The sequence below is a fragment of the Strongylocentrotus purpuratus genome, unplaced genomic scaffold (genome assembly GCF_000002235.5).
Source record: "Strongylocentrotus purpuratus isolate Spur 01 unplaced genomic scaffold, Spur_5.0 spur5_scaffold_6, whole genome shotgun sequence".
NCBI classification, from domain to species: Eukaryota; Metazoa; Echinodermata; class Echinoidea; order Camarodonta; family Strongylocentrotidae; genus Strongylocentrotus; species Strongylocentrotus purpuratus.
In genome coordinates, this window is record NW_022145612.1 from 39,103,879 (window position 1) to 39,117,262 (window position 13,384).

Below are 13,384 nucleotides of genomic sequence, written 5' to 3' on the forward strand. Positions count from 1 at the left end.
ACCAACACCAACAGCAAGGTACGAGGCTTAAAACAGTATTTTGGACTGTGTAAAGAGATTAAAAATATGTAATCACAATCGTGACAATGTAGGGTAATTATATGTCTAAAAATGGTATATGTTTCCTTTGAGGTTTCTATTTGTAGGTGCCCCTTTTTTCCAGAAAGTGCCCTTTTGTTGGTGCCCCCTACTTTAAAGGACACCCCAACGCCCCTGGTTAAAGGGGATGACACAATGCACGCCCCACCCTCGTTAAATGGTGTGTGTGTGTGTGTGTGTGTGTGTGTGTGAGAGAGAGAGAGAGAGAGAGAGAGAGAGAGAGAGAGAGAAGGGAGAATAACGAAAATAATAGAGAAGATTCTGCTAGCTTGCTTTGCTTAAATTATTGTCACCCTAAAAACCTTTATATTTTTGTTTTAATCCTTTACCTTGATATTCTGATTCTTTCTAATATATGCCATGTCATAATATCGTTTATCTCGGATATGGGGTATATCCCGGTGCCTTGGTGATATTGCAATCATATAGCTTCAAAGGTACTAATATGATATTTAGATTATAATTATTGAAGAAAAAAATCCAAAGGTTACGGAACGTATATCTAGTAAATGGTGTGCAATGTGGTAGCTGGATTCGCAGGGTCTTGGAAGAACATGAAAAAAATGACCCCTATATGATACCAATAAATGGACCCTTAAATCAATTTGTATTTTTCATCATCTTCTCTCTCCCCTCTCCCAGCTCTCCCTCTCTCTCTCTCTCATGCACACTTCTCATCCTCTCTCCTTTTCAGTATCTTTCCCCCTCTCCTACTCTCAATTGCTATCTCTCTACTTCTCCTCCCCCATCTCTCTACCTCAAGCTCGTATTCTTCACAACACTTTTTTTATTTGAAAACCTTAACTTTAATCTCTCTGTATTTACATATATATAGTTCAAGTAAAAGGATATGTACAACACAATCTGACAAAATGTCCACATAGTCATAATGCAAATTTACATTTCACGATAACATAATAAATCTCTCTATATATAATATGATAACATATATATTATCAAGAATAATTCTTCGTTATTTGAACATATAAAGAAGAAGCATTACAAGCAGTAAAAGTACATTAAAAGTAATTACAGTTCATTAGGAGTATGAAAGAAACAATAATCGCCATGTTAGATGTTATACGTCATTAACCAGCTCTCGTTAGGAAATGATCGAGCTTGAAATGTTTCGAGCAAGAAAGCAACCAAGGTTCAAAGTGATTTCCCGAATTATTGTTTTCCGAGAACAAAATGTCGTTGCCATGGTTTCCGCTTTCCACTCTCATGATGTGACAAGGGAAGACTATCATCATTTAAGAATCTTATTCTGACATGCATTCGGCATCGTATTGAGGTATTTCTTTACTACGGCCTATCTGAAACGGACCGGAATGCCTTCTTGATTCAAATGGGTTAGTAGCGTCACTAGGACTAATGATGTATCGTTGGCCTATCATTGGTGCTTCTGATGCAGCGCCGCGATCACTGATCACGGCTCCTCCACCGCGAGCCCAGCATAACCTCATCATGTCTTGAATGTCAGTGATGTCGGCTTTGGCGCGCGCCATTTCCTCGCGAGTATCTCGGAGTTCGTCCTGCAGCTCCTCAACGGCGCGTTCAAGACTGTTGACGCGTCGACATCGTCCATGCGGTCTCGCGGCGACGTCATCAACCTCTGGTAATATCGTTTCGCAAGGAATCTTCGTTTCCATGCAGATTCCTTCACAGGAATGGCTTTTTCCGATGTCTTTCAGCATGGCGGCCTTCCGCCTTGATACGTTCATCGGTTTCACCTTTGAGCCTGTGTTAGACGGCGTCACTGGGGCAGGACATGCGAACACGACCTCCGTTCCATCTACCTCGTCGCCGATGAATCGGACCTTTGGCTGTGATCCTTGGAAGGTGGAAGACGTTTTATTCGGTACAGGTGAAGAGTTTATAACCCAGTCTTTCGTACGAGCTTGAGTGTCCAGTTGACCAGGGCTGGACGTTTGGACATGGTATTTCTCGACATCAAACCCGAAATCATGAGGAGGGTAACAGGGTACAATGGCTGCTGCACTCCTGTCTACCCACGCGGCCGTGCCTGAATGATGTGGGGTGTTTTGAAGCAGCTCGGTTCGCATAGAACCCAACGGAGCAAGCCTCCTCTCATCCATATTCGGATCTTCACCTGAAAGTGAACGCAGGTAAGAATTGTAAACAAGAAATTGTGGAAGTTTGGGGACTGAGTAAAAATCTAATCTATTTTTGTTTTAGCTCCCAGGGAACAGGGCAGACGTGACAGGCGACATACTTCCTCTTAGCATTTGTTGTTATGCTTGGCGAGGATAAAATCAGGGAAATTCCCTGAATTCGCAGGGTTATCACTGAAAGCAACACTTTTACGACACACAATGAAAAAGACAATTTATTTACACTCGCCCATTCAGTCAAACTGAACACGACAGCGAAGAAACACAAAGAACATAATTTATATCCTAACTTGTTTATGCAATGTACTCTTTTAAGTATTGTTCCACTATTTCTTTTAATACAATGTGTATATCAAAAGAAAAACAATCATATTAAATTTTGTGATAATAAGTTCATATTTGAAGTATTGAAAATTATGCTAATGCAATCTAGATGAAGACAATAATGTGAATAATCATTACGGCCTCAAGCTAATAAATAACAGAAAGGGGTCATAGAGGTACATAGACAGACAGACATATAAACTACAATGGGAGAAAGAGCGAACGAAAGAGAGGGGAGAGGAGAGAGAGAGAGAGAGAGAGAGAGAGAGAGAAGGAATACGTAAATATGCACAAAATAATGATTAATATAAAAACAAATCTTCAACTTACTTGATCGCGAGAGTCTCTCGTATCTCAGCCGCTTCGAGATGATGTGATGGCCGGCGATCTCCGCTTCGTCCACGGCGGTCCTCCCCTTCGAGTTGATGATCGTAGTGTCTATCCCGGCAGCGAGGAGGAGTAAGATGACCCTATGGTGACCTCTAAAAGCTGCTAGATGAAGAGCAGTGTCTCCATACTGTGTCTGGGTGTTAATGGGTGCTTTCTGCTCGAGAAGAAGTCTGTAAAAAAAATGAAATTAAGACAACAATCAGCTACCAGTTAATGAACGGCAGTAATTCTATTCTTTGTTTGTTCTTGTTTAAGATTCGTACGTATTATTAGTCGGCAGCACATTTTATTATCATGATTATAATATAGCTTTCAGATGGTGTGCCCGTTTTGTGACGACTTTACAAGAAAAAAAAGAAAAAGAGAATGGGTTCAATAATACCCCCAGTCACATTCATGAGACAAAACAACAACAGTAACAGTAACAAAATCATAGGTACTTCAGACCAGGATGATAGATTCATTTTTAAAGAGCACATCTTCAATTCTTATATACTTGAAATAATAAGTTGTAAGGACGATGACATTACACAGTTTGATAAACTATTTTTGTTTAAAGAAAAGAAAATAAATTGAAAATTGAAAGAAAGATGCCAGGGCATATTTTTAAAAGCTAACCCCTGGGTAGATATTCAACCACTTCGTGACTTAAGGAAGAATGTCGACAGTATCCGTATCCTTGTTTTTGTTCCGATTCCACAAATTGCGTTCTGATGAATCATAAATAAATGTAACACTTTATTGTGAAAGGTGCATGATTTTTTTTCTTCTGGGGCGGGGGGGGGGGGGGGTAACAAAAGAAAGGCTCCGGGGCCAACGTTCCCGGGTACACGATGATTAGGGGACCTGCTGTATATTTGTAATGAATGAGAATTCAAGAAGCGTATAGGAAAATTAAAGATCCGTGTTTGTTGCGATTTTTAATGTAATTAGGTTCCATTGTCAGGTGTTTTACCTATTCCAATTCGCTTTTATCTGATTAAAATTTGATGATTCCGGAAAAAAAGGGGAGAGAAATTGGAGAGGTTTTCTTGAGAAGTCACATTGTCGGCACCTTGTTAAAGCTACCTTAATTTATCATTACTCATAATTCTGCGAGTTGTTGTAATACTTGGTCGTTTGTTTCTTTGTGGGTATTTGTGGGTTTTTTTCTTGTTGTAGTGTGAAAAAATGAGTATGTGGTCTGATCGTGGTATATGGATTACCTTTTCGTACCTTTTTCTTTTGCCGGGTAACTTCAATAAAATGTTTATCGATGTGTATTTATCACTACAAACGATCGGCTTGTTACCCTGAACTTTGTTTTATTACGACTAACTAAATATTAAAGAAATCATAGTTGCACTTTATATTGAGCTGGCTTTATGAAATATCTAAAAACTCGCTTACTCTCAATATTTAAAAAAATATATATAAGTAATGTCTATATACTCATATTTAGAGATATTTAGTGTTGTGATTTTAATTTAGGCTTACATCTCGCCCCCCCCCCCCCAGCAATACACACCATTTTTTCATTGTTAAAAATCATTCTATTTTTGTCAAGCAAACAGTGCATTATAAGCATGACTTCTGCTATAGTTTCTACGGGTCGTCGGATTTAGGAATTTTTTTTTCTCTCTCCGAATTCGGGATATCCGGGTCACTGAGTTGCATGGAGGTGATATTATGGGAAAAGAGTACAGATTCTTTTCTTTGTGGAAGATATTCGGTCATAAAGGCTCAATAGAATGATGACTTAATACAAGCTGCGAAAAATAATAAATAAATGAAAAATAACGATAATAGAATGCAGTCACATTTAGTTGATCGTTCACTGGAACTGGGACCCTGACTAATTTATCCCAAGAATACCGAATGTTATATACTGGTCATGTATTACGAGGCCCCATTATATTAATGTATTTTTTGTATTAAATTAATAAGAGAGGAAAAGAGAAATAAAGGGCAGGATGGACAGGGATATATAGAGAGAGAGAGGGAGAAAGAGAGAGAGAGAGAGAGGGAGAAAGAGAGAGAGAGAGAGGGAGAAAGAGAGAGAGAGAGGGAGAGAGAGAGGAGGGGGGTAGGAAGGGGATAGAATATTACAAAATAGGTAAAAGCTTAAAGGTAAAGACCAGTTATGGTCATGCGATTGCATTGTGAAAGAAACGTTGTGGAATCGATCAGAAAAGGTTGATCATCTAGCATCTAGCATCTAGCATCTGCAAGGTTCTGGAATCATCAAAATGATAAGAAATTTGGCCCATTCTTCGTAAAGTTACAAGCACTATACACAGAAAGATGTATATGGGACTACCCTATATCTCTCACAGACCATGAGAGAAACAAATTTACCAAATATATGAATTAGTAGGCGGTTTCCCGGCAATTTTTTTATCATCATGTATTAGTCAAAACATATTCTTTCACATGATTGGTAATGAGAGCTTCCATTTCATTTTTTGAAATTGGGGCGTTTCCAATACTGGTCTTTACCTTTAAGGTCCCAGGTAATTGTTTTAAATCTAAAAAGTACAGGTCATGTGTGGTTTCGCGTTATAATCGGAAAGAGGATATGTCTACCAATTCAATATTTACTTTGAAAAAGTTCCTTTTCAAGCTTTTCATCCAGGTATTCCAATATATCGAAATACATATAAAAAGAGAAAGAATGGCATGTAAAGGCAAACATTACGCTATCCGGTATTTGTTTATAAATTCTTAAAATTTATTATGAAATGCAAAATAAAACGCGAAACCAGGCGATCGCGAGAACAATGGAGATGATGGTTATGATGGTGATGATGACGACCATGATGATGAATACGATCATGACAGTCAGTACTGTGAGGAAAAAATACTGGATGACGGATAGGGGAACCGCACAATATGAGAATAATAACAAATAAAAAAGGGGAATTATGTGGTGTCGGCTAAATTCTTAGGAAATAAGAGCATCCGTGAAAAGGGCGATATCGTACATCCTCTAGCCGCGGAAAATAGTTGATAAGTACACTTCCCATGCGGTACACATAGCTATATCCTATCCCTTAAGGGTCCTCGTGCCCCCACGCGATCCTGCAGCAAAATGATGGAGGTGCGATTTAATTTAGATCACAATGTCAACAAGCCTAGGACAGGTTTGTCTGAATTCCCACACCCCGGCACACTGCATGTGTTGAGTGTTTGTTCTGATGTTATCTTTATAAATGATTTTTTTGTGAGACTGAATTTGAAGCGTCTTTTCCCAATGATTTATCAATATTTGTATAATGCTAGTAAAATTGACAACGCGGCAGTAACTTTGATAGTTTACCCCTGACCCCCAGAAATGACAACCCTGCCCAATACGTATCTATAGTTTAGCTATCATCAGCAACCTTGGTAAACGTCATAAAGTTATCCCTTTTTCAAGATCATGGTAGGATTTGTGTTATTTGGTTAGTTCTATGCCATGTTACATGTGCTTTATTTCCATTATTTGTCCTCTTTTTGGGAGGTTACTTATTTCTTAATTCGTATACATGATATTGTTGAACGAAAGAACCCACATCCAAAACATCAACAAAACAAAATAAAATCCTAGTAGGAACAGAATATAACCAAATTACATTAATGTATCTTTTTAAATAAGTAATCGATTTTTTAATTCGAATGCTATCGAATACATCATAGTAAACAAACAATAAAACTAATCAATGGGCACACTGGCATATTATCGAGTACGTGCATGTGCGATATCAATTGGCACTGAAGAAAGAAAATAGATTATATATTATTTATACTACACCCCTTAAGAATGGAATAGTCGAATTGAGAATGCGCATCACAGACATGAGACAAACAATTAAACATTAAATTTAATTATCAATCATTGAATAATATCAGTTTTCCCTTAATAAACAGATTTTCTTTACATTTTGGGTAATGTCTTTTTTTTATATTCTAAGTTCAATCACTCATGCATTGCAAAAATTTTACACAGCATCTTTGCTGCAGACCAGAAACATGATATTTCTTTCTTCGTATTATTATCATCATCAAACACTATATTAGTTGCATGACCATTTTGGTTCTATTCGACCAGAGAATTAGCACTTCTCTGATCTGACCTTGCATAAGAATGCAACATGTTGAGTAAGTTGAAATGCGAAACCCGGACTTTCCCTTTTTTTACCAATGCCGGCAAGGACAGCGAATTCATTAATGAGTGCAAATTAATCACTTTACTTAAACCGTGTTAATTGTCCAATAATTGAATCAATTGCATGTATCGAAACCCCTCCCGTTTTTTCGATGACACATCGAGGGTCCGCCAGAAAAATCTCGGCCTTCAGAAAATCGGCAGACGGCCCGTGGACCGATATTTTCGGTCTCGTGGGCTATAACTTCTAGAGCTTGTCTGCATGTGATCGGTTTACAATGATGTATGTCATAATTGAACAATTCCTCAAATATCATCAATTTCGTAAATAAGATTTATTAATGTTATGAAATGCATTATGTTTTTTGTCAGATTGACACTTTGTGTTTCTTTTCTACGTGTATAATTAAAACAAGAAAAGTAAATGACTTAGCTCAAATTTTATCCATTGGTATAGTGCTACATCGGGAGAAAGAAACGAAACGTTTATGCTTTATATAGGCCTATGGCTCTATGTATTTACAGGGAATGAAATTATTATATATATTTTTTCTTGAGTTAGCCTATTCTTATTTTACGATCTATAGGCTCATCATTTTGTAATATCCCCATGTCTCGTATTCGTACAATAACATTTTCCTCACTTTAACTATGGATATTCGTGTAATTATGTTTCTCAATGTTGTACTATTTTGGTAGCCCTACATTATTAAATGTTACTTTTAAGAAAGTAGTCTTGCCAAAAGCAATGCAATTTTATTCAATTATTTAATTATTTCCTGTACACCTGTAATGGGCTGATAAAGGGAACACTTATGATACGTTATAGGATATGAATCCGTATGTCTTGGGAGTCCAAGCAACAAACAATAACAAGTTATCTGGACAAACATCTCAGATCTGTTAAAATTAATGTTTAATGTTTCATTCTGTACCAAAATGACAATATTTACCGTAATACGTAATTTATCTCGATTCAATTATACACTATTCATTTATGTATAATGTATGGGGATCTTTCCTTCCTCATCATAATGTTACAATCTTCTTCTTTTACCCCCTCTGTTTTCCTCTCCTTTTCTCCTTTTCTCCTTTTCACATCTTCCTTTTCCCTTTCTCTCTATCCCGGTGCTCCTTGTTATCACATATATTATTACACTGTAACTTATATTGTTATTGTTAATGTACTTTGCTATTGTATATATTGTTCATTATAACCTCCCGCCTATCCCATTGGGTTGACGGGCCTGGTTTTTGTGTGTACATGATCTCTAATAAAGACTTGATTTTAATACAACCTGATGATGATATTGTGTAGGCTACTGTAAGTTCTTTAAATAGATCCATCAAAATAATCAATGAAATAGATTAAATCAAAGTCAAATGAGATTCTTACTTGATGATCGAATCGTGGCCCCTCTCAGCCGCAGCGTGGAGTCCCGACGCACCCCAGCTAGTCGTCACGTCTACCCGAGCTCCCCGGTTGAGCAGCCAACGTACCACGCCGGTGTAACCCCGTACACTGGCGACGAAAAGAGGTGTTTCGTGGCTCTGAGGGGCCTGGTAGTTGACCAGCTTACGACAAATGGGAGAAAATGTCAGGAGACGCTGGATTTCACCAACATCGTTCGCCTGCACGGCTAGCAGAAGCGAATTCATCGTCGTAGTCGAAAATCGTCTGCGATGAGCATCAATTTGCACGTACGATGGCTGGCTTGGGAGATCGTTCTAATCGCGATTTCAGAAAATGACAACAGAGTTTGTCGTCTGCTGTGTTTAGTCACGTGATCTTCTTACAGCTGCGCAGTCGTCGTTTCTTGTTCCAGAGCCTGCATGTATAGAACAATATTATCAACAATTAAAAAGTACGTGTCCTTAACACGTACATCTCTTTGTAGCGCTATGGTACTTAGATTAAAACCCACCTCTTCAAATTAGCAGTTTGCAGTTCTGCATTTAAAATCGAGATAGTCGTTACAATGCCAGCGGTGTGGTGTAATACACATTCTGTTGAAAACAATGTGTTTTGCATGTCATCGCTTGTCATACTCATGCACCGAATATTTCACAGGTTAAAAGCTAGAGTCGATACACGCGTAGGCGTTTTCACAATGTGTGACGAACTCTGAGAAAACATTCCATATTGTAATAGTTATTCGAGTGCATTCAATGAATAATGGCGGATAAAGAAGAAAGGAAGGTTTTGAAAGCAGATCCTACGGATGTTGCAGACAATGACGAGTTTTAGCTGAAACGACTGAAGTATCAATTCCCAATTCCGCTTTTCGTAGAATCGTGATTACTCAAACTAGTTTAGTAATAGTGCCTGTCAAAAAGGAAAGTGAAATTTAGTTGAATTTTAGCAATTACAAAATCATGCACGCGTGCGTTGATTATGTCATTTTATCACGAGACAATCATGTCAAAAAGGTGAGATACTTTACGGTATTACAATGATACTAATTATACAAAATAATTGCGAAAGTCTATAAGAGTATTGAAAAATATATCCGTTTCAATAGTTTTTATTATGTCCCGTTAATTTTGATTGAGATTTACAGATTTTACACCTGTCCAGTGGCAGTGATTTAGGCTCAATTGCTTTTTTTTAAACAGAGTTAACTATCATACTGTGATCCAGATATCTCTATAGAACATTGAACAATGCGCAGAAATTTTTGTGATGTGCATTAAAATCAGCAAGAAAATGCGCTATTTACTTTGTTGATTTAATTATTGAATCAGAATGAAATCAATCGAGTCAACAAGAATATTACAGTTTTGTAACCGACTCTAATTTGATCTGCTATCCCTCATTGTATATTACCTGCCATCATAGCAATAACATCTACCACGACGAAAAATAAAAGGATATTATGTTTCAAAGTATCATTTTGGGACGGACTATAGGTTATGTATCTTGTTACAATGATAATCATCAAATTGCTTTGAACACTTACCAGCACTTGTCACAGATGACGTCTATTCTTCAGTCCACTTAGCGCATAAAAAGTTCCACATAAGTATCATTACTTCGTGTAAAGCACAACACATACCACTCAACAGTACTTGTCACAGATGATGCAATTCTTCAGTCCAATATAGCGCATAAAAAGTTCCACATATTAGTATCATTACTTCGTGTAAATCACAACACATACAACTCAACAGCGCATTGTGAAGAAGGAAAAAAAGCCTGAGAGTGTAATGTTTACCGATCAATTCAGAAGAGTTTTTAAATTGTTGCAAAATCAAATCAAATCCATGCAAGCCTGGGTTTCAATAATGCAATACGCAAGAGTGACAGAAGGGCAACAGTGCTTTCCTAATTATATGCAAGTCCATCAAACCGCAGGGTTTTAATGATGTTCCGCTTTACCCCGAAAGTGGACAATCTAGCGTTTTTGTTGGACTGTCGATTTCACTATGAAGTAATCTCTGACCAAAAAAAAAATGATTCTGGCGCAATTGTTTCTGAAGTAGTAAACTGGCGAAGGACAAAACGTCAACAATAAATTGGCCGACCTCATTTTCATTAGCTAGCAGTATTCCATTGTGCACCTTGAAATTATACAGTGACAGTTCAATAATTAGCACAGCAGAACAGCTCCATCATTTACATTTTTAGGAAATGAATTCACGTTTTTACTCAGTCTTTGGTCTGGAAATGTTGCGATGAGAAAAGGATGCGTTTGTTTTCGTCACAAACAATGTCGGTTTAGCCGGGAAATCAGAGTTTGCATATCATGCAAATCCGCGTGCTTTGAATACCAGAAAATAAAAGAATAATACACCAAGGGTCAACTAGATACGGGGAAATATAGACCATGCATGACGAGGAAGTGCGGGCACAGTTTTGTATATCCTTTTCGGTAGACACTTTGTTTATTGTCATGTGCTCTTAGAATAGGCCTACGACCCTATAGCTGCACCTGACAGTTTGGTCACCGGGTAGTTTCCCCTATTTTCCCCATGACTATTTACGGGATATGTCCGAAGTCCATGAGTGTATTCCACTGTGAGGTCTAATCCGAGTCTTCTGCGCGGTTTTTTACTATGCATGTGACCGTATACAAAATTAAGAGGGGAAAAAGGTACTACCGTAAAGAAGATTAAGAAAAAGGAAAGTAACTGAAATGAACATGATTAGACAAGAATTATATACTCAGAGGAATTATACAAATTATCGAAAAATAGGCCTAGTGGCTAATAGAGAATTTATTTTGGTTTATGATTTGTATGCCTACAATTACATTTCGAATAGCTTTAAGGCTCAAAACTGCAATATAGTTGAGGGAATAGAACAACGTAGGGGGTTAGAAACTAATGTAAAGTTATGTTTTGGGTTTAATTCATTGTTTCTTCCTCTTTATAGTTAATCCTTGGTTCAGAAGGGAGGAAACTCTGGATCATCTATTCTTTATGAGCACATATACATATTGTTTTATCAAATAAAATCACAGGTTGTTCTCTTTTTCCTATCTCTCTCTCTTCGTTTTTGTCTCGAGATTCCCCTCGTGTTTTTATCATTTTATCTCGAAAACGAGAACAAACAGTGAAACAAATTAAGAACAATTAATTTGTATACACAACAATGATTATCTATTAGAGTAAAGTTTAAGCATAGACCTAGGAAACATAATTCATGCATGGTTTGTTCAATTATTTTTGGAACAAGAAATTCCGAATTTAATGTCATGCCCCTGGCAATACTAGTGTGATCATTTACCTGGAACTACTTACCGAGGCATGTGCTTCATGATTATTAAGAGGGGTTGAGAAAAAAGGATTGAGGGTGATGAAGAGGGAAATAGACAGCTTTATATTAAGTCAGCCCTGTATACACGGTAATATTGGCCAATATTTCCTACAGTCAATATCGCTACGATATGCCTCTATCACTTCTGCATGGGAATAGCAAAAACAAAATATTTGGGTAAAGTTTAGGGGAAAATTATCCGTAGACCGCTTTCCATTTTCCCATTTACCTTTTGACAGCTTTCCCATAGAGCGAAAAGACTTTTTTTAATTGCAACCCTATTGTACACACATGTTTGTAACGATCAGCAGGGATTTTCATTTCCCCTAAAACATCCCGTTCGCTGTGCGACGCTCAGAAAACGAGTAGGGAAATTCCCGAAAGGTAATGATTACGTCACTCTATGAAAGGTTAAACCAAAGTGCGCGTGCGCTGCAATGACGCAGAGAATAGTCTACAAGCACAGACCAATAGACGATTTCTCATGGCCGCTCTAAGAATACTATAGGCATACACAGGATAGTTTGTCACATGGGGAGCAAGAGATGGATGGTGGAGGGGGGGGGGAGGGGGAGGGGGGATCGGGGTAATATAAAGTCTACCATTGAAATACTTGGCTATAAAGAAAACTATTAAATCTGTCCTTTAATAATATTGTGTGCAGTGAATATTCTATAGTTTTAGTTTTTGTTCGACGAAAGAAATGCCACCGCATGCGCCGCTTATTTCACAGAGCGTAACGATCGACAACCGACAACCAAGGGGGTGATTCGGGGAGGTGGGGTGTAGGTGGTCAGTTTCTAGTGTCCATTTTTTAAATAATAACTTTGGTTTTATTTCAATTAGTGTGAATTCTACAGAGCATCATGACCCCTACCCAATCCTGAAGAGGATTGGACGCCGACTGCTAACAACCCACACCGCTGTAAGCATTCCAGTGTGTCTGCATAGCAACAACTGTGAATAAAACTATATACGGGTGAATTATTTTAAGCCACATTGTAGAGGAAGATACATGTTTGTATTTACGTGCACACGCACTGATTCCTATCGTTGACCAAGTCCTTTGTCTTTAGGTTCCAATGGGAAGTTTTCTCGTCGTTTCTAGGTGAATAAATCGTCTGGTAAACAAATTAGTTAACTAAGTATAACAGATAACCACCAAAAGGTTTATCCCTAAACCGTAGTGTCGAAATATTTTCAATCCAACAGCAATCCATGTTCGGTATCTCAAGGATATTTTGTGTTTCGTTTGTCGTTTTATAATGATCAGCAAACTGATCAATACTAATCTCTGCTAAAGCTAATCTAAGATATAATTACTCATTGTGTCATTAAAATTGCTATTGGTCAGTGCCAGTGCCTGAGGTAAGAAAAAAAAACGGAGATTATCATCTCATAGACCTACCTGACATGATTTGTTTCAATATAATTTGATTTGTATGAAAGTTTTGATAAGTTAAAGACAACATCAACATGTTCTGTTTATTAATGATATTTGCTGGGAGATGCTCTTTAAGCATATAACTTTTTAACCCTGTGATTTGTAGC

General features: G+C 37.6%; 1 protein-coding gene across 2 annotated transcripts; it reads right to left on the minus strand.

The window, feature by feature from the left end:
• Positions 1-881: 881 nt before the first annotated feature.
• On the minus strand, positions 882-10,110 carry LOC100889589 (ankyrin repeat and protein kinase domain-containing protein 1). Of its 2 annotated transcripts, none has more exons than XM_003728797.3 (4): positions 10,035-10,110; positions 8,471-8,903; positions 2,889-3,118; positions 882-2,212 (listed from the first exon to the last, which is right to left on the minus strand). In XM_003728797.3, exons 2-4 carry the CDS (start codon positions 8,731-8,733, stop codon positions 1,362-1,364), a joined length of 1,344 nt encoding a protein of 447 aa, XP_003728845.2. In that variant the 5' UTR covers positions 8,734-8,903; positions 10,035-10,110; the 3' UTR covers positions 882-1,361. The 2 variants fall into 2 exon arrangements, with proteins under 2 accessions (XP_003728845.2, XP_003728846.2); XM_003728798.3 differs by lacking the exon at positions 10,035-10,110 and adding an exon at positions 9,000-9,530.
• Between the last annotated feature and the right edge of the window lie 3,274 nt (positions 10,111-13,384).

Bases quoted from the DNA above. Each gene is read 5' to 3' on its own strand.
- LOC100889589 (XM_003728797.3), bottom strand. From the start codon at position 8,733: ATGAATTCGCTTCTGCTAGCCGTGCAGGCGAACGATGTTGGTGAAATC. The intron at 3,119-8,470 runs GTAAGAATCTCA...TTTTTTTTACAG, and splicing joins GGCCACGATTCGATCATCAA to ACTTCTTCTCGAGCAGAAAG. The intron at 2,213-2,888 runs GTAAGTTGAAGA...GTTCACTTTCAG, and splicing joins CGAGAGACTCTCGCGATCAA to GTGAAGATCCGAATATGGAT.